General features: G+C 39.2%; 1 protein-coding gene across 1 annotated transcript in view; it reads right to left on the bottom strand.

The window, feature by feature from the left end:
• Positions 1-22,569, bottom strand: part of TOX (thymocyte selection-associated high mobility group box) — a 229,457-nt gene that overhangs the window by 75,369 nt on the left and 131,519 nt on the right. The window contains exon 3 of the mRNA XM_009892768.1: positions 15,336-15,578. Coding sequence (XP_009891070.1) covers positions 15,336-15,578 — 243 coding nt within the window. The remainder of the gene's footprint in view (positions 1-15,335; positions 15,579-22,569) is intronic.

Genomic DNA, 22,569 nt, shown 5'->3' with positions numbered 1-22,569 from the left:
TTGAAATCTATTCCTCAGGAAAGCAATCTGGAGGAAAAAGAAGGGGAAAATGTTGCATGTATATACACAGATGAAGAGAAGAAACTGATGGAGATGCATGAGGGAGTTAGAGACTTCACATCAATCTACTCTAAAGTGACTGTACTTGTTGAACAGCACAAGGGGAAACCAACACATGGTAGTACAGGAAAAGTAGGAAAGAGTTAAGAGGTTCCAAATCAGGTGTAATGCAAAGGTAAAATAAATACACAGATATGTCAAAACAAATTATTTCTTTCATTTTTTTTCTTCTTCTCAAGTATTCATACAACTTACTTTCCACCAAAAGAAAGCACACTTGACTTTTATTTCCCTCTCTTTTCTTCTCCTTGCCTCCTTTCTTGTGTCTACTGCTAGTGACAAAAAACAAGAATGTGAGTTTTATAACCACTGTCTGATTATTTTCCAGTAAGGAAAATGTTGCCTTTCCTCAAACCACTGATGTTTTCTCCAAAAACATCCACCGAAGTAAAAGGGCGAGATAAAGGGTCTGTCTGATTTTCAAAGACTGTTTCACCCTTGTCAATGTAATTTGCTGATGCAAATCACTCATTCCCTTAGCTCCAAACATTTGCTATGCACAGTTTCATTAGTGGAGTCTGCATGCACCTGAAGAATGACTCAAAAATTGTCTCCTAATGACTCTCCTTGTTCTGCTGCTTAGAGGATGGTGATCCCAGTGAGTAGCTACAGCCTGGAAAAGTCTTAGAAGGCAGAATACTGAACCACTTCTGACTGTTCATATTCTCCTACTTAGGTTATCAAAACTATGGGAACAAATAGCGGACTTCCACACAGGAATAAAAGATTTGGAATCACAGTAGTCATTCTCCAAGGTCTTCCTAAAAAACATTTTGCTACATTTCTTGGAATCCCTTGATCACATCTGAAGAAAGACAGAGGCAAATCCAAGGCTCTGTTTCATCTTAAATTGGAATAAGGTCTTAGGTGCAGCAATATGATGAATGCTACTTCTATCTTGCAAAAGCCATATCACTTTGTCTTGAAACATTTATTTGTGAACGAGATATATGCTTAATGTTGATCAAATATACCATTTCTAAAGTTAAGAATATTTATGCTTAGATAATTCCACATTTCCTCTGCTGCAAGCCTGCTTTGGCCAATGTCTCGCAGTTTTGACAAGGGTAAAAAATAATATAATAAAAGAATGCAAAATTAATATTTTAAGTTTCACCATGAGGTGAAGAAACAGGATACTTAATATCATTTATCAAAGTAGGAAGAGAAGAGCAAACTGTGACCTAACCACTGGAAGGTCACAGCTAGTAATGTTTCTGCAAATAGAAATGGGTTGCAGAAGCATCAAATGCAAATTACTGTTTGCTGGAGAATTTTAATAGAGTTCTACGTCACATTATAAAATGTTTAATTGTAACCCCGTTTTAATAACACCATCTGATTAAATGAAAAGACGCCTTGCTGATCGCAATTACAATCTGTCAAACTGCGTATTTATTTACAGTTTGGTTTCCTAAAACCATAAGATAAAAAAAGGAAACTCTATTCAGCTTGTCAGCAAACTATAATTATTGTGTATCCTTCTGTCAGTTTCTGCATAAAACTTTTGGTTCTAAAATGGATCTAATTATAACTACATCAACATTTTTATAAATGCTTGCTTTCCCTTCTTCCCCCTTCCCTCTCTCTCCTCCTCCCTTCTTCATCAGTGGATTCTTTGTTGCAAACTCAGGAGGAAAAACTTCTAAGTAAGTAACATTTGTTTCTCTATTTTATCTTTTCCATCCAAAGTTATTGTTAGAATATAGAAGCCTCTATTCAATGTAAATATTATTTATGGCAATGCACCTTCCCAGCACTGCACTCAAGCAAAGCCATGGGATTAGGACTCTATTGGTTTTTTTCTACTTTGGCATTAATGTCTTGAGTATCAGCTGAGAAACTCTTTCCAAGTATATCATGTAGCTCATCTTCTACAAAGTCTATTTATTGTAATTTATAACCTTTCACAAGAAACAATTTGCCAGACAAACAAGAAATGAGTCCAAATGTCTGAACACTAGTGTATGTATCAACCAGTTATAGAAATTACATCTCAAAGAAAGGTCTATTAAATCATCCAGCCCATCTCCCAGCCAGTGCAGGATTTTCCCATACGTATATGTTCCAGTGCTTTAACACTACCTGGCAGACTATTTGGATGACATTACAGGGTTTTTTTTCCAACCTTCACCCGTCACTTATTTTTACCCCATTACTCGCAGTGACAGTCCTTAAGTATCATAAACATCTATTCCTTCAGCCTAACTTTCTAAGTAATGGATGATGATAAATAAATATAATATTGAAAATATTCACATAAACAATTTCATAAAATAACACACTATAGCCGAACCTTCAAGAAGAGTTATTTTGCTCAGGGTACGTTATGGACTAATACAATCTGGATCATGATTACATGCTAATAAGATTTGGGAAAAGCTGATTATTTTTCTACTCTTTCTTAAATGGTCAAGTCAGCTGTGAACCAAAACAGTCTGAGTTAATATACATCCTCTTGATTATTTATTTCCTAACTGTTCCATCAACATCTATTACCTATCATTCATTCTTAGATAAATATACATTTTATAAACATACATATATACATATATAAGCACACTTTAAAAATAAAAATAAATAAAAGCTGAAAAGATTAAATGGTCTGCATTAACCTCCACTGACTGCTGGGTTTTATGTTTACAATGAAGTAGGTGAATTTTTAAGGTTGAGGACCTGTACCCAGAGTTTGCCTGAGGAGTCTGTGTAGTTGCCATTAGAGGAATTATCTAAAAAATCAGTTAGACAAACATCTGTCAGAAATGACAAACATATACAGTATCCCGCTTTCGAGGAGATGACCTTTCAAAGTCCTCCCTTGGACTAGACTAAGAGAGGGACCTTAGGGTTCCTTCTGGACCAATTTCTATAATTTAGTAAGTAACACAACATTAAGGCTGCACATAGCCAGGATCTAAGAGGTCAGGTTACTTAGGTAAGCTTTTCCTGTAGCACAGCTCTGCTATACTGTCTTTAATGATAAGATAATCAAAATAATAAAAATTGTTTCAAAACAGGACATTAGGTAATAATTCTTCTCCTCAGTCTTGTTACAGCTTGCACAAAGAAAGCCATTTCAGAATTATGACAGCAGACTGTGGATCATTACTGACAAACACTTTTGTTGACATCCTTAATCTGATATAATCTAAAATCTAAATTTTCTCAATTTATGAACAAATGAAGGCATCTGCTATAGAGCTATGTCTGTTTCCACTGAAACTCTGGGACAGCCCCTACTAGAGCTGGACAGGATCAACTATAGGCCAGAATATTTCTGAAAACCCCGCCGAGACTTCCAGCCAGTAACAGAGCTCCTAAAATGCAGTCCAGAGGCAGAAGCTACAAACAACAAAGTCTGCCACAATTAAAATTACCTAGGCCAGGCCCCGGGCAGAAAACTTTGCTTTTGTGTGTTTCCCCCCCTGCATCCGTGAAAGCTGATGGCAAGTGAGAAGAAACGTGTGTGCTATGCAACCAGGCTGTAAGGCTTTGGGCTGGGAGTCTGCGGTGGTGCAGCATCAAACTCTGTGGTTAAACAGATACTTCACTTTTCCCCAGAGCTGACTGTATCGCAAGGGCTGCTGAAACAACTCCAACACCTTTTCTATGGCTCTTAAATAAGGCTGCTGTATCACTTCCAGGTTGCAGGATAGCTCAAAGGGTACAGCTATCATTATGTGCAGTCACCGTGATTGGTTTATATTAGACGTGTAACACATGGCAGTTAATTCCTGCCTTTATTACATTTGAGGACTTCTGCTAGTTCTAATATTGAAAGTTGTCTCTCACCACACTTCTGCCCACCTTTGTGTTACTGATCATCAGACATGAAATCAGCTTCTGGTAATACTTTTGTTGTTATGGGTCCCACAATGTAAAGTCATCTTCTTCCTCTACCTTATGATCTGTCTCTTTCAGCCTTTTTCAACTTGCTACTCATCTGTATTTGTATATTGTGAATTACATGTAATTGGGTTTTTAATAAAGTAAATGTCTTTCTAATCTACAATGTAGTACTTGACAGATATGAGGGACTGATACTGCAAATACCTATATACCTATTTGTACTGTTACTAGTACATCACCTTCTTAGCTAGTTAGTGACTACAAAGCACTTCAAGACACAAGAAAGGTGCTGCAGAAGAAAAGGGTGCCACTGGCATTATTTTCTAAATGCTGTGGTTTATTTTTTCAACAAAAAATAACTTTCAAAAGTTTTTCCAATGGTTATTTTACACATACACTTTCTGTCAGGCAACTTAAGCTGCACTTAATATCCAGATCAGAACTAAGCCTATTGCACTAAACACTTTTTATGCTACTTCATAAGAAAGGGGAGTGTAATAAAATTCATTGAACTGAGATCCCACACTTGAGTATTAGGGCATGTGTAGGAAACTGAAGCTTAGTTACTGAGTTAATCTCTAAAATTCTTTATGTGTGAATGAAGGCAATCTTAAAGTGTATTGAAAAGAAGTCACATCTCTAAATAATAAAAAAAAAAGTGTTGCATTCTCATCAAGGGCCCAATCCTGTAAATCCTCCATGCACAGGGCTTTTTTGCTAAAGGACCAGAACATTTAATTTCAACCACTTTTTCAGTTAATATAACTTTTTGTAAGGATGAAGGGAAGGCACCTGTAGCCCAATATCACCACTGTCAGGAAGTGGAATTTTGAAGATGGGATACGGAGTAGCCTCATCTTGTCATCCATTAGGTATGCCATGTCTCACCTTAGCAACTGGGCTACTTCCTTTATTAACTCAGACAGCAAAAGTCCCTACTATATAAAGTTACTGTCAGGCCCTGGAACCTCACTCATAGCCCAGGGACTCAGTAAAAAATTTCTATGATGTAACTATGTACAGTATATTGATTAAATCCATTGCATCTACAATCAATAATTTGGCTCTAGTTTCAGTCCCTGTATAATGTACAATGTGAATCCACAATTTGGGTAGAAGGGGGATGTCGCAGATGCTACATCCTGTCTTTTACATTTCTTTTCCAGCAGAGGGCTTCAGTGATTAACTGTGCGATGCATAGAATCATAGAATGGTTTAGGTTGGAAAGGACCTTGAAGATCATTGCATTCCACCCTCCCTGCCATGTGCAGGGACACCTCCCACTAGACCTGGTTGCCCAAGGCCCCGTCCAGCCTGGCCTTGATGTTTAATCTCAACCTGCCCTCTTCCAGTTTATAGCCATTCTCCCTCGTCCTGTCACTACATGCGCTAGTAAAAAGTCCTTCCCCAGCTCTCCTGTAGGCCCCCTTCAGGTACTGGAAGGCGGCAATAAGGTCTCCCCGGAGCCTTCTCTTCTCCAGGCTGAACAGCCCCAACTCTCTCAGCCTCTCCTCATTGGAGAGGTGCACCAGCCCTCGGATCATCCTCGTGGCTCTCCTCTGGACACGTTCCAGCAGGTCCACGCCTTTCTTATGTTGAGGACTCCAGAGCTGGACGCAGTACTCCAGGTGGGGTCTCACGAGAGTGGAGTAGAGGGGCAGAATGCCCTCCCTTGACCTGCTGGTCACACTTTTGATGCAGCCCAGGATACGACTGTCCTTCTGGGCTGCAATTGCACATTGCTGGCTCATGCTGAGCTTCTGGTCAATGAGCACACCCAGGTCTTTCTCCTCAGGGCTGCTCTCCAGCCATATCCCACCGAGCCTGTATTTGTGCTTGGGATTGCCCCGACCCAGATGTAGGACCTTGCACTTGGCCTTGTTGAACTTCATGAGGTTGGCTTGGGCCCACCTCTCCAGCCTGTCCAGGTCCCTCTGGATGGCATCCCTCCCCTCCAGCATGTCTACCTCGCCAAACAGCTTGATATCATTGGCAAACTTGCTGAGGGTGCACTTGACCCCACTGTCCATGTCTGCAACAAAAATGTTGAATAATACAGGTCCCAGTAACATACTTACATACATATATACCTTCATATATTGTAGAATCATAGAATGATTAGAGTTGGAAGAAACCTTTAATATCATCAAGCCCAACCATTAACCTAGCATTGCCAAGTCCACCACTAAACCATGCCCCTAAGCACTACATCTACACACCTTTTAAATACCTCCAGGGATGGGGGCTCAACCACTTCCCTGGGCAGCCTGTTCCAATGCTCGACAACCTTTCAGCAAAGAATTTTTTCCTAATATCCAATCTAAACCTCCCCTGGTGCAACTTGAGGCTGTTTCCTCTTGTCCTATCACTTGCTACTTGGGAGAAGAGACCGACACCCACCTTGCTACAACCTCCTGCCAGGTAGTTGTAGAGAGCCATATATAAATGTATATGTAGAAATGTGTATCCATATATATACATATATATATGTATACGTGTGTATGTACCCTGAGCACTACAGTCCGCATCATCTCCAGGTCAGGGCAGGCACACAGATTGCCAGGTGACTACCTGCAACATCTCCTTTGTCTCTTTTCCTTCCCTGCAGGTTGGTTGAAATAAGAATGTTGGGTGCACGCTGATAGTACATAAGATAAACTGTGATGCCTTTGTCCACCTGATGAAAAGGGTTCATTTTTGCGGATTTTGTAACTGAAAGATATGCATGAGCATGTTCCTCACTCCATAAGGCTTCTTGCTGCCTCTACATACTTTAAGTCCTTTTTTTTTGTAACTGTATTCATCCATGATATGCATGGAAAATGAATTAGGAACATTCATTTTCGTATCTTTATTGTCCAAATATAGAGGCAGCAGCATGTACAACATGCCATAAAGGCAGTTCAAAGGTGTGTGAGGGAGGCTACAGAGATGAGTTCCTAAGTTGAAGACATGTGGCTGCAGTACAGCACTATGCTGGCGGTGGAGGTTAAGGGTTTACAGGCTGCCCCCAGGGAATCCCAGCGTGACAAAGGGCATTTACATAGTGCTTCTGTACAGCCTTTGTATAGAGAGGTAGACATCAATCTAAAATGAATCTTTATGTTTTTGAAAGGACCAGGTGGGGGGGCAAGAACAAAGGTTAAAAATAAGGAATGAGTTATTTTTTACTGATGATTATTTCTTCACATCTCAAAACACTGTCAAGCTGAATTTTTTCTTTCCTCAGTAATATACTTCCTGCTGCAAAAAGTCAGTGGAAAACTGTTAACAATGATACTTAAAGTTCTGTAACACCATTAGAACAGATAAAAAATTTGTGAGTCTATTAGTTGGGCCTTTTCAATTCCTTCAACTCAGAAAAATCAAGAAAGCCAAGAATGTGTTTTTTCTCCCAAAGTGAATTGAAAATTTTGCTAAATATCTATGACTCTGACTCTACGTAGGCAAGACTAATCAAGGAGATTGCACACTCTATTCCAGAAGGTGACACTGACATGAAGCTCTGGGTTGCTGGTGTCCCAGCCTTGCAGCACATCTGAACTTCCAGTGTGTAAACAGCAGCTTGAGTTAAGACAGTGGATGCCATAGTGGGACTGGTTTTGTACACACAACGTATCTTTCCACTCCCTGAACAAGATGGGATGAGATGATGAATGCAGTGCAAATCCATGAAGGGTGTGCAGTCTTCTCAACTGCTTTCAAGTTTCAAGGAATGCAAAATCATGCATTTAAATAATGAAACAGGTGAAAGGAGAGGCTATTCCACCTGATGCACAAAACTCTCCCTTTCATCTGCACTGTGGGCTTCTCCTTCCTTTTTGTCTTCACAAAAGCAGCTTCACAGTTTTCGAGAAAGATATTTCATTTCTATTCCATCTATAGGACTTAAGATAACTAAGATTTTTTTTTGCCAAAGACTGAGTCTTCAGAAACATTTCATTATCTTGCTGTTCTCGACAACTACATGCGATGTTAAAAGCAGCAGATTAAAGTCAACAATCTCTGCTGCTGAAACCCCTGAATTTCTGACATTTTCTGAGAGTTATGTTTTCTCTATTTACATACTCTATTATCTGTTTTGTTTGACACTTGCAGCTATGATGCTGCTTATGCATTAATCACTCCTGTGAGTACTTCACATGTGAGGTGTTGTATAATCTACCACCCGCAACTGAAGGCTTTCTCTCTGCGCCACATTCATCATGTCTTAGCCTATGCCTATCTGGTTAAGTCTGGGAAACAATAATTAATACCACTACACATTTTTTTTCTCTATTTTTTTTTTTTTATGTAGCAAATAAATTCCTATCAGACAATGGGTAACCGTTGTGAAAAGTTCACCGAAGCATTTTCTACAGAAGGTTGTTTTCAAAAATAAAATATGCGACCTTGTTATTCCTTCTTGAAATGATACTGAAGTTGTTTTCCTACTGAATTTGTGAAATATGTGAGCCACACTGAGTCTCAACAACCACATTCAAATAAGCAGAATGTTGTATTTCCCAATTGACAGTAAATCAACAGCTTCATTTTTAATTTTAAAAATGAGACCTGGAATTGTTCTAAAAAGACTACTGGTCATTTGTGTACAAATATTTTCCTACAGTAATGAGCAAATATTTACTTGCTCTATCTTTAAGGTAAGTTCTTAGTATTTACAGACAGAAAGTATAGCTTTACTAGATACTTTAAAACCAGAAATAAAGCTAAGTTTGTGAAAAACACTACCCACAAAGATTCGCCCAGCAATTCTAGTCCTAGCTGACCTTGAGAAGGTGGAGTTCATTGATAGCCTGCCCCCCCAGTGTGCTTTATTCCAGTCTCCTGATATTCTCTTGGGAGGGAAACATTGTAGGGATGCTACCAGTTGAGGTGCTACCAGAGATGTCCCCCCTACCATGTATGCATGGACTAATGTTTCCTGCTGCGCGCTCCCAAGGGACAGTGTGACCCATGGGAAGGTTCTGGACCCCGCTGCTGCAGTAGGAGGTTCATTAGATCAGTCCCAGATAGAGCACATCTTTTTGAGAGATGCCCCATCTTGATTTCAATCCACTTTCCACAGTACATTATTTAAATGGTAAATCTCTGTCACTGTTAAAAATACATGCTTTGCTTCCAGTCTGATTTTATACAGTTGTAATTTCTAGACATCGGATGTTTTAATGCTTTTTTGTAGCACAGTGAAGAGCCTTTTACTAGCAGATGTGTAATATGCAGGAATTTATAAAACCTTGATCAGGTTACATCTTAATCAGCTCCTTTACATATCCTTTCTGTTGTCTTTCTGATGACAGAAGAGTGGAGCAGGCATCAGAAGTAAGGAAAGATAAACATGATGTCCCAGAGCCCTGGATGGAATAAATCATCATAATTCTACTGAAGACAATAAAGTTATGCCAACTGACATCAGCTGAAGATTTGGCTGTGCATCCTGATAGTTAGGCTGTTTGACAAAACATACACTAACTATTGTAACCTTTTGCCACACAAGACTTATTTCAGTGAGAAAATCCAGATTGTAAAATATGGTGGGTTTTTTTTTAAAAAAAAAAAAGGGAAAAGAAAAATATCCCGCAAGAATACAAAGTTGCTTAATAAGAGAAAAAAAAATACTTTAACACAATGTGTTCCATGACCTTAGCTTTATGATTTGGTGGTTCTGATGGCAATAACTCACTGCAATAAAATTTGGGGTAGCAGCAGGTCTGTGTAGCATAACAGTAAATTTTGATGTAAACTGAAGACCAGAGCCTGGTAATGAGGCACAAATGTGAAGTATTCACCAGAGACTAAAAGTATCTTCTACCACTGGCATGCAATACAGGCTAGAAAAAAGCATCCAAGCATGATTCAAATCTCAACACTTAGGTGAGAAGGGGAATTTTTTTTTTTTTGTTATGAAAGTTATTCATCTTGTTCATCAGAAATAAAAAATTTCTCTTTGACTCAGTAGTTTGCACTAGCGCTTAAAGGTGCTAAAAAAAAATTCAACCATACAGATCAGTCTCAGGATGAGTCATGAATACTGAATTTTAACTAATATGTATGAAACTGGTTAAACAAAATCTCTTAAATACATCCCAGCTACAACAAAAACAATCTCCTGTATTGGATTTATTAGCAACTGTACTGTGAATAAGAAATACTAGCTTCATTCTACCTGAGATGAAAAAGGAAAAAAAAAAGCAGCTGTCCGCTTTCTTCACTGTTACACAGTGCCATATTTTGTTTAAGATATTACTGTCTCATGGGTTGCATATCTAAAAAATATAATTCATGAAAAAGTATAATGTAATTGTTCAGGCTTTGATGAATTGGGGCATAATGTTAAATAATTATTCATCGCCTTTATTCTTCTGTCAAAGTGTGCAAAAAAAAAAAAGCTTTTTATTGCTTTTTTTTTTTTATATAAGGACATGGGCCTTTGTGACATGCATTTTATTTTAAACTAATGCTTCTATTATTCCACATCTGAATAATTATAGCTGACATCATCTACTCTTCGGTGTCCTAGAAGATCTTTAGCTCTAGTCCACTGTTACATATTTTATGCATTACATGAAATAAAATACCTCAAGATTTTGAAAATATTTACTTTAAAAACAGCAATGAAATTGTCTGTAATCACATCTTCTGCTCTGCTTTGAAAGCAGCATTATTCAATATGCCAGTGGTCTTTTCCATAAGAGCAACATATTAGAAATTCATGCTGCTCTAATATATCTGAATTCATTGATGTACTGCACTCCCTATAGACCTAAAGAAACATTTTTGCTTCAGTTTCATGTGTCCTGCACATTACCTACTGATGTGGTGGTTGTCAAAACAGTTGTACAGTAGCCTTTGAATTCAAAGTGTGCCTTGACTGTATACTAAAAATGACAATAAACCTAAGTATATACATTATGCTGGCTTTTGTTGCCAGCACAAGTAGAGCATTTGGGAAATAAATCCCCTGATTTTATTGCCTTTTAACATCTTTTCCACTTTAAACTTCAAACCTAGAAATTTGAAGCATTCCAAGAAACTGAAATCTCTTTTATTTCTTTCTTGTAAATTTTCTATAGCGTACCATCATGAACCACATTTTCAAAAAGATCAGCAGAAGATGATGAAAGCATTTCAAAAATAAGGTTTTTTTCCTCTATGTAAAAACAGGACTGTGATTTTTAACCTTGGCTTCTTGGGAAAAAAAGCAATCATCTATAGGATATACTAAAGAAGCTGAAATGTCTACAATTTTGTTGATAAAATGAACACACAGTAAAACTCATTTTACAGAAGATATCCAAAAGCATTTTTACAGATAAACACAAGTTCTCATAGGATGCTATGTACATGCATTTATTCGCAAATGTTAGAGGGGTATTTCTTGCAGTCTTTGGAATATTTCAGGAAAATATGTGCAAACAGAGAAGTGCTGGCAGATCAAGTCCCAACTGGAACGGAACCAAACCTACAAAGGGCTACCTTAGCTGCAGTAAATCATAAAGGGATCCCTTCTCCATCATGTAGAAACAAACATGCTACAGCACCATCGGTACATCTTCATTAAACAGCTCTATCTATATCTAATTGATTCCACTTAGGAAGCAGGAATAGAAGTCATACCCATTTTGAAGGGGGACTTTAAAGACCTCCCACATGTGGCCCACCACGCTGGGGCCGGACTGCGTGTCCACACCACCATGTGTCACATTCTTCACAAATTCTGCAGACTTCTGAACCCCCAGTATTCAGATATAATGAGCATCAGAAGAAATCTGTATTTGACAGCACGATATAAATTAGTGTGCGTGTGCATGCGTGTGTATGCCTGTATGTCACCTAAGCAGAAAACAGAAATACACAAACACAGAAGCCAATACATGAACTGACAGCAGAATAATGAGAAAGAGAAAATGTTAGTGGGTTGTTTTGGGGAGTTTTTTTTGTTTGGTTGGTTGGTTTTTTTTAAATAGTTGGGGGTGCAATAGGAAGTCCAATCAAAAAAAAAACTTCAAAGGCGGCTAATTCCAAATCTAAGTATCCGACACAGTAAATAGCAATGGGAAATTTTCATCTCCCAGCATTGTAAAATTTTTCAGAAAGAATTCCCACAGTGCAAAAAGTCAGTAAGAAGCTGAACCCTAATAAGAATTCACTGAGCTGGTAGTGGGCTCTTATTGTGTGTGTTTAAGCACTTCCACAGAGGAGAATTCTTACAGAGCTTGGGGCAAATCCTGCAATCCTTACTCAAAGGGATTTCATCTGCAGCTTTGAGGGAGTGCTGCACAGTATGAAACCAGGACTTCTAATGGGGGGAGTTTTGATGGGGTTTTAGGAGTGGTACAGCCTCAATTTTCAGTCTGTCCAAAATCACAGAAATCTTCATCTGAAAACACCTGGTAGTTGAGATGAAAGACAAATGCTACAATCAGTGTACAAACTATTTTCCTACTTTGCTTCTGAGCTCACTGTGTTTCCCTTCTCTCATTTGGCTAGCATTAATTAATGCCTTGTCTATAAAAACACCAACTGAAAACCACTCACTAGTTCTAACACAGGCAAAAAGGAAGGTATCAAGGCTAAAATACCAACATGGGTTAAAAACTGGCTAAAAGGAATGATGTTGAAAGTAAAAAAAAAAAAAAAAAAAAAAAAAAAAGACCAAATTCAATCAGAGGCACATTGCACTGCAGCTGAATTTTTCCCAATATAAGTAAAATTTGCTTAAGATGTGAAATTAATTAGGGATAGAGAACAGCCAATAGATTCATTTCTAAGAATAATTTTTCTAAAAATACTCATTAGTGCCCTGAAAAATGAAGTGAGATACATGGTTTCCAAATGCACTAAGCTGTGGTTGATATACCAGAAATTATATTGCACCGAGGGTTTAGATAGATTGGAGAAACTTATACATTATTTTCTATGTGAGGCAATATAAAAGTGATTTAGGCAAGTACTTGTTAAATGGATCAGAGTTTGATGAGATAGTAAAAAGGAAACTTAGAGACGAGTAATAGCAAGAGAAAAGAGTCATACTGAAGAAAAAATGTAAAACGTTCTGGATTACAAAGAAGAGCTTCAAAGCTGAGTAAAGAATGCTAACTCTACAAAATCCTGTGTCTTTCTTCATCAATGGAAAGCCAAAAGGACAATGGGGCCATTCTATTCACTGAAAAAGTCACTGAATTCACTGCAGAATTAACTTAAATTACCTCCCTCAAGTTAATTCCTCTCAAGTTATCAAATTCAAATCAGAGGAACTATACTGCCAAACAGCATTTGAACCGTACAAAATCATGGTTTTAACATCCTATCAGTTGTACTAATGTGAGATGTAGCTTAATCCCCTTGACAGACAAGCCAGCTTGCGTTAAAACTATTGCTAGTTAAGAGGCCCTCTTGTGTGCAAAGAGCATACAAGTTAGGGATAACAGTTGACTTAGCCCATGATGCTTCAAGGATCATGCTTTATTTATTGAATGAATCCTCAGAAATTACTGTTAAAATTTAGTGCATATTTTCTTGACATCTGATTTTTGTTTTTTTCTGATCTTTACTAAGTCACAGCAGCAAAATTGCCTAGTTATATTATTCAGCTTTTCTGTATTTGCCCTGGATGCAATAATTCACTGTGATGATCTACAAACTCTTGAGGCCCTTTGTTCAGAGTTTGTTGCAAGAGGTTAATGTGGAACATCAGAGCTTAAAAGAATGCATAGTTTCAAGCCATAACCATGGCTCAGGAGGTCAGTTCAGTGAAATACTGCTTGTCTTGACTGGAGTGCCAAACCTTTATCTTACTTTTTCAAGTCCTTTCATAGTTCTGATTCTTAGAACCCCACACAAGATTTTGCTCATGCTCTTCAATGCATGCCACCAGCTTTGTAGAAATGCAAGCAAAATTCAAAACATTTCCACAAAGTATATTTATATTTCTCTATGAAAATCTGCCTCCCCCTCCTCCCATTATTGAACATAACCCTGGGGTCAGATTCTGACCTCAAATACAAAGTGTGCAACATCATAGTAAATCAATAACAACTAAGCAGCACACAAGAAGCCAAGACTAGCCCCCCTGCAGTACAGCTTGTCGGACATCCTCGGAGGGAATGCAGAACTCCTCGAAATCAAGGCAGCTTTATTTTAATTAAGTTGCAAGGAAGCCTTGTGACAAAGCAGATTTTTGTGGTAAACTAATTGTTTTCTGGCCACCACAGCCCCCCAGGCCCTGGCTCTGGGGCTGTTAGTATGAGGGGCTGAACAGGGAGTTGAGCCTAGATCCCTCAGCCCCCAAACCTCCATATAGCACCTCAGCTCCCAGGCTCCCAGGACTGATTTTATTTTTATTTATTTTATTTTTTTTTAGGTAATGTGATGGGGAGCTAGCAAGCTGGAAGCCTGAACAGCCTCAGTCCCTAAGTGCAGAGCCCCCCAGCTGGGACACGGACCTAAGCCTCTGATCCTTTGGTGAGAAGCCCAGACCCTTGGATGTCCAGAAAGATCTTCGCCTGCCCAGATCTGCACTTCCTGGGCAGCTCATCTAGCAGAGTGCCTGAAGTCCAGTGAGCCCCACACAATGCCAGGCGCCATCCTCTTCCATGGGATTTTTAACTCTTTGGACTAGAATTGTACATTGATATGAAATAATGCCCTCTTTGGTACAACAGTCTTGTCTGGAGTCGCTATGCAAGAAATATACTAATTATTTGTAGAACCCACTTGAAAATGTAACATGTAAAGTAGCTCTGCAGTTGTTGCAAGCAATTTAACATTGAAAGAAGTGATTTATAATATCAGGCTTCCCAAGATTACGACCATAATGACTATCTGACAGACTTTATAAGCAAATTGTCCAGTCATTCCAATTGGATTCTGGCTGGCTAAGGACTGGGAACTGTAAAAAGGCTATAAGATTTGGCCTAGAATCAGAAATAACATTTGCTGTTTTCCAAACGAGCGGTAAACAAGAAAGGAGATATTAAATTTTTGTACATCTCTCATCACATGCAAATGAGAATGGAAAGAGCCTCATCAGACAAACACAGAACAGCAGCCATCTGGATCCAAACCCTGCTCTGGTGGAAGTCAAAGCCTTGAGACTCCTTTTGTCATTACTTACATCCGTGTAAAGCAGGAGTAATTCTACTCAAGGAGGAGGGTAACACCCCGGCTTTGAGAAACTCAGCTGTAAAACCCCCACCGCCACTGCTGGGCGGAGGATTTGAAATAGGGAGCGCGATGTAAAACCCAGCTTGCTCCATGACTTGAGTGGTGCAGGAGCCGGCCCCTCGGAGGATTTCAAACAGGTCTGTATTTGCACTATTTCACAACTTAAAGCAGAACGGAAAGGAATGACTAAAAATGCTTACCACAGAGAGGGAATTGGAAAGCAGTGTCCCATCTTGGCCGAGCATGTTGGAAACTGTAATTTCAGGTAGATCCATGTTTTGTGGGTGGAATGGAAGGAGGCCATTGTGGTTCATGGGATGACACAGAGAGTGGTACCCAGACTCTATCTCATTCAAGTGCACCAGGGAGTGGTCAGGCAATGACGGAGGAGTTATAGGAGGTATGTTAAAATCTTCACTTTCAAGACTTGGCCCAGGAAAAGACTGGAAAAAAACAACCCGGAAAGTGTCATGAAAATCATGTGAATACTGATCAAAAATTATAATAAAAGTCACACAAAACAAACAAAAAGAACCCAAATCACATACTTATAAGAAGGAGCTTCAATTTAACAAAAAGAATATTTTAAACACCCGTATATTATAACAGTGGAGTTTCACCATTATGTATGGAAGAAAAATTGCCTCTGAGGCATAAGAATCTCTGATACTTTCACAGTTTCCATTAGAAAGAGATTTTTTTTTTAAAGAAGCTGAATTCAAACAGATTTCAAGGGTCCTATTAAAATTTTCCAAGAGCGTTCATCTAGCTGAATACCTTTTTCATGGGAATTGTGGAAAAGGGAATGCAATTTATAAAATTAACATTGGCTCAAAATGGTTCATAGGACTCCCTGCTATTCAGATCAAGAATTATACAGTGGAGAAGAAAGATACCGTTTTTAGGTTTACAGGAGAGCCATGCATTTGTTCTGCTACAAAGAAAAACAAATAAATACAGAAATAGTATATACTTTGTATTAATGTACTTTGTGTTTATAAAAATACATCTATGGTGTCTCAAAAACACTGATTTTTCCTTTCTTAATCTATAAACTCAACGATACCTACATTTTGTCAGTCATCTAAATGAGTTACTCCACAAAGCAACTGTTTAGTCTTTTGTTGTCTGCTGCCATTAAGTTATCCAACTCAATCTGATCCGAGGAAAAGCCACAGGCAAAGTCAGAGTAATGCACCTAGGTGGATAATTGCTATTATTTATCTACATTCTTCATACAGCAGGTAGGCTCATTTTGGGGATAGGGGTGGGTGTGCTTATATTTCTTAAAGGAAAAAGGTGAGCAGGGTTAGATACATCACCCAAATCAAGAGTTAAAGGGATCACTTGCAGTGGTTCAGCCTGAAAGTCTGCTCTGCTTTTCTGAGAACAGCCACAGTTCTCATCTTTGCAAGCGATCAGTCTTTGCACATCCCACACCCACAGTCACGAGGTTTATAGCACAGAGACTACTTCCACCCTTCCTGCCCCTTTGCAGCAACACAGCCCTGCTCTGAGTGATGCTTTTGTTAATTCTGGAAATGCAAGGATTTAAATATATTCTGCTCCTGCAAAGTATCTTCAGGAAAGACAAAAATGAGGACACAATTTCAAAGAGCAGCTCTTAGAAGAAAATGTTTTCCCCAACACGAGTTTGCAAATGGAGGACAGCATGGTGTATGAACTCATGCAGAAGAACAAGGGAAGAATCAATGCCCAATTATGAACAAAGGGTTTTTTCATTAGTCATCATAGTAATACTGTCCTCCCTGATGCCTGGGGTTACTCTCCTCTGTACGAGAATGGATATAAAAACCTAAATCAGACCAACAACAAACAGTGTTACATGTTTGCTGCTGAACACAGAAGAACTTACTCTAGTGCACCTTGCCATGGTTTTAGTTGCTTTGCTTTTTTCCCAACAAGCTTTACACCTCTGTTTCCAAATATCTTAGTATGAAATAAAACAGGGAGGCTGGACTGCAAAAGACAAAATAAAATCCCCCAAAATTAAAACAGGACGGGGAGAGAAAAAGGTCTGGCAGTGATATCACCATCCTTATCCGTGAGGACTTAGGTTCTGCCCATGCTTTCCAGCTGTGTTTCTCACCTCCAGCACAGGAATTTGCTCTCCTCTTGCCCCTGACCACTCCTTAATGGGAAACTGGTGTGAGTACTGCCATTTGTAAGTTGTATTTTACCCTGCTTTTAGAACCCATGATACAGCCATCAGCTGAAACATCTCCAAGGGATTAAATGCATACAGTAAAAATATACCCTCACTAAATGGAAAGGGGACTCACACATAGCAAAGAGAACATGGCATATTTACTCAACCACAATGTATAAACTGTGCAAAACCAAATAAAAGTATTATGGACTCTGTATACACAACTATTTGCTAATTACTATTTTATTAAATTGATGATCAAAAGAAAGGTGTCTAAAATGAACTTAAGGTCTAACACCACAATACTAAAGCAGGGAAGAACAGAAATGAAGGAAGGGACAACATCCATAATGCTCTTCTGAACCAGCACTATCCCACACAAGTACACTTAGATTATGTTGCTGTAATCTTGGTGAGCTTACAGCCATGTAACCTACAGCTACCAGGAGGGATTCAAGAGTTGTGAAAAGAGGACGTTTTGTGTTCAACGCTGTCTTTTCTACTGTACCAAAAGACTGATGGCCTTGAAAGTGTTTTCTCTCCCATGATTTTGCAGGTAGAAAGAAACGTTAACTCAACGTTTGTTTTCTTTCTCTCACTCACTATCCTACAGTGAAAATACCTTGTGCTGCATCTTTGCTGAACCAAGGTGCTTCAATACCTTTTAGAGGAGGAAGAGACATCTGCCCTCCTACTTTCCTTAAGCAGGAGTAGGACAAGAGTCTACAGTATTCTCTCACCATTTCTTTAACAAGAAGAAGGGACTTTTACATTTGCTACTAAAAGCAAATATTCCTAACCCAAATATTGACAGGCTGGCTGTACCTAATATTGGGGGCATTCAGCAAATCCGCTGTCTTATTTGTACACCCTTCTTGCATGCCATATGTGGATAGCCTGGCTTTTACCTTAGTTAGACTTTGATTTGCTGTATTTCAAATATGTCTTTAATTAGTAACAATTCAAAAATGGTGGGAACAATTGAACTGCCATTAGGACATTAGCTTCACTTATTAAAAAGAAAGTAAAACACTAGTGCCATTAAACTCCACAACCCAAGTCATGTCATGTGTAACTATGCAACATTGTTATATATATTATATGGGATAAACATTTTAAATAAACAGTTGCTCTCTGATTATTAAAAAAAAGATAAAAATCACACCATGGTTATTGCTTGCCTACCAGCTAGAGTGGATTGATCCCACCCACATCACCTACCACATCACTGTCCACTATACTTAAACAAGCTTCTTAAAGAAGTAGAATTACTGTAGCAAAGGCAATAATAACACATCTCACAATAACCGAGAACAACATATAATTCAAGCACTAGTACTTCCTATAATGTTTTTTCTTTTTTCTTTTTTTTTTTTTTTAAGACAAACTATTTTATTACTTCAATAAAGCTAGGCAGAATCCAAGCCACATGCTAATAGTATGGACAGATAATCTGCAGAGCACCCTAGTCACCTAACATTTTCACCCAATTTGCTATTTCCATACTTAGTATGTGTGTATGTAACACATACAGACACAATTTCCTCAGGGAAGTTACTTGAACAGTGACATGACAGTACTCCAGTTTGTCTTGTCCAGGAGGATGGTTTAGATGCTTGCAATGACTTGGCACACTGGCACATCAGAAACCAAATGTCCTATATACATTTGCAGCAAACCAAACACATCCCAGAAACAAGGCTGTTGCAATTGCGCGTGGAGGGAAGGAGTGAGGAATGGGCCATATGCTTGCCCTCCCAATAGCAGCTACAGGCTTTAAACACCCACTCCTACTTTCCTGACATCTCTCTCCTTGCCATTCGGAAAGCCTTGAGGAACCGTCTAGAGTCTCCTTTGGTGCAACTGATCCAGTGCTGGCAATGGGATCTCCTGGAAGAATATGTTGTTACCTTCTCCCCCAAAAAGACACTTTAGGGAACTCCAGTACAAGGCGAGGCCCAAGATTTTCCCTGCAGCAAGAAGTCCCGCTCCCAGGTCAGTTGTCACCCTGTCCCGACCCCTGGGCTTTCTTAGAGCATCTCTTCTTCCAACCCAAGCCATTTATCTGGAATTTCTAATGAAAGCAGTTATCTACCACCAAAAGCATTAGAGAAGGCTACACTCCCTGTATCCACTTACAATTCGTAAGTACAGCTCATATGTATTAATAATAAATAGTGACCTGTACCTTCAGCTCTGTTAGGTTTTTCTTGGGGGTAGAGACAAAAGCTGGGGTCTTGCCTGCACCCCCCCCGCCCCCCATCCTGCCCCCCAAGGGTTTTTTCCTTCACAGATGGCTTTACTATCAGCAGGACTTTCTCTATTCAGAAAGACATGGAATAGCTCCTTTTCTTTCTGCTGGGCATAGAAATACTAGCAAGCTCACCTTTTCACTTTTGAATCAAAAAAGAGTAGCAGTAAATGCTTTATTTACTTTACCACAGAGCGGCTAGGAACTTTGCCAGTGGTTTCGCTTTCATCTCATGACTGTGGGAGTGGATGAGGTGTTTATCAGCTCTTCAGTTTAGGGGAACTTCCTGGGCCTTTATTACATTCCAGAGAGAAAGCCCTCTGCAAAGTAACAGCATTAAACCCACTGCATAACACTGAACAGACACAGGTTTAATTTCACTTTATTATGAACTATGAAAAAGTTGTTTGAATCAATCATATCTTCCCAAATGTAAAGGACAATATTCTATGTTTCTGGTTAAATATTTGTAACATTTCTGCCTGAAATGACGGCACTTCATAAAGCAGATGATCTTTGAGATGCCCACTCTCAGATCGAGACATCATTATCTATGCCACCTTAGCCTATAATTTTATGAGAAATGCTTGCTAGAATAAAATGATACAAACACTTAACCCTGATTCACTGTCCAACCCAAGTCCAAGCTTTTGCTCCTGAACAATAACCTTGCTGGTCCCCTTCAATTTATCTTTTATTCCACTTAGCCTTGCCAAATCCAGCCACAAGCTATGGAAGGGGGGAAAAACTCTGTGTGTGTAAGGTGTTTGTCAAAGATCAGTTCTTTACTTTAGCAACACGTATCTCAAATTAGGACTAAGCATCCTGCTGTGCTAATAACACACATTAAAAAATTCTAGTATTTATTTTTCGAGGAACCCAGATACTTATTGTTGTCAGAAAAATAAGAGAAATGCTTTCACAATCTGCTGCATAAGAACTGAGGAAAAGGGAGAAAGAGGGAAATAAAAATAAAGCCCTTTAGCTTAAGTAATCTACAGTGATGACTGCATATTGTCCAGCAAGACTTACTTATGTTTCAAAATAATTTCAATAGAAATTTAAAAAGTAATCTGAGAAGGGAAACCAAAGGAGATAGAATCACAGAATCCTAGAATTGTTTCAGTTGAGAAAGACCTTTAAGACCATCAAGTCCAACCGTTAACCCAGCACTGCGAAGTCCACCAATAAACCATGTCCCTAAGCACCACATTTACACATCTTTTAAATACTTCCAGGGATGGGGACTCAACCACTTCCCTGGGCAGTCTGTTCCAATGCTTGACAACCCTTTCAGTGAAGGAATTTTTCTTAATATCCAACCTAAACCTCCTCTGGCACAACTTGAGGCTGTTTCCTCTTGTCCTACCACTTGTTACTTGGGAGAAGAGACCTATCCCCACCTTGCTACAGCCTCCTTTCAGGTAGTTGTAGAGAGCGATAAGGTCTCCCCTCAGCCTCCTTTTCTCCAGACTAAACAATCCCAGTTCCCTCTGCCACTCCTCACAGGACTTGTGCTCTAGATCCTTGACCAGCTTCGTTGCCCTTCTCTGGACATGCTCCAGCACCTCAATGTCTTTCTTGTAGTGAGGGGCCAAAAACTAAACACAGTACTTGAGGTGGGGCCTTACCAGTGCCAAGTACAGGGGAACAATCCCTTCCCCAGTCCTGCTGGCCACACTGGTTCTGATACAAGCCAGGATGCTATTTTTCTTATTGGCTACTTGGGCACACTGCTGGCTGATATTCAGCCAGCTGTTCACCAACACTCCCAGGTCTTTTTCTACAGGGCAGCTTTCCAGTCAGTCTTCCCCAAGCCTGGAGCACTGCATGGGGTTGTTGTGACCCAAGTGCAGGACCCGGCACTTGGCCTTGTTGAATCTCATACCGTTGGCTTCGGTCCATTAATGCAGCCTGTCCAGATCCCTCTGTAGAGCCTTCCTACCTCCAAGCAGATCAATACTCCTGACCAACTTGGTATAATCTGAAAACTTACTGAGGGTGTACTTGATCTCCTTGTCCAGATCGTTGGTACAGACATTAAACAGAACGGGCCTCAATACTCAGCCTTGGGGAACACCACTTGTAACCAGCCACCAACTCCATTCACTGTAACTCTTTGGGCCTGGCCTGACTAGGCAGCTAGTTTTCACATGGGGTAAAAACGTGAAGTTTTGATGGTTGAGGAGTCACCTCAAACAGAGTGATCACAAGAGGCAGTAAGCATTCAAACATCCAATGTAAATCCCTCTGGAAAGAGCAGAACTGTTACTATATCACAGCACAGAAGACAACATACATTAAGTAAGTCTAATTCATGCGCTCAGTGGTTACCTCAGTCACTGTGCATATACTCAACAGAATCTGGTATTAGCAACAGTTTTTAAAATTGGGAATTTGCCTATAGATATTTAATTTAAATGAAATGAATGGTACTGTCAACTATGTAGAGCGTGTCTTAATTTTTCATTTGCACCAAGGCTTCTGCATCTGAACTGTGGAAAGTTGCCAGTTTCTAAAAGATAGATGCTTCAGGCTGTCTCCTCCTCTATTATTGAACACATTGTTACATAACTGAAATACTTATGAATCAAGAGTAATGTAAAAACAATGAGCTCATTAGAAGAGGAAAAAGAGCAATGTACCTTATGCACATTTAGAAGTTAGGGTAATATATTTGACAGCAGATATTTCTAAAAGTTTTAATAGGATCAACCTTATCTCTAATTTCTAAACAGAGGACCTTCAGAAGCAAGTGTTTTTCAGCTTCTTTTGTCTCTGCATGAACAAGGCTTGATAGCTTGAGACTATAATGCATTACTGTGGAAACCTTCGGTCTGTTACATAAATCATCTTAACACTCAGCAAGAATTGTCCAACAGTGCCATTGATATGTTCAAGTCAATGATCCTGCAAACAATTTTTTTGTGTTTCTTCATATGGTAGACAACAGCTATAAATCATATTCATTTAAAAACACACAATATACTAATTTATCAAGCAACAGCTATCA

This window comes from Charadrius vociferus, unplaced genomic scaffold (assembly GCF_000708025.1).
Source record: "Charadrius vociferus isolate BGI_N301 unplaced genomic scaffold, ASM70802v2 scaffold79, whole genome shotgun sequence".
In the NCBI taxonomy this organism is placed as follows: Eukaryota; Metazoa; Chordata; class Aves; order Charadriiformes; family Charadriidae; genus Charadrius; species Charadrius vociferus.
This window is presented reverse-complemented; position numbering and strand designations above follow the sequence as displayed.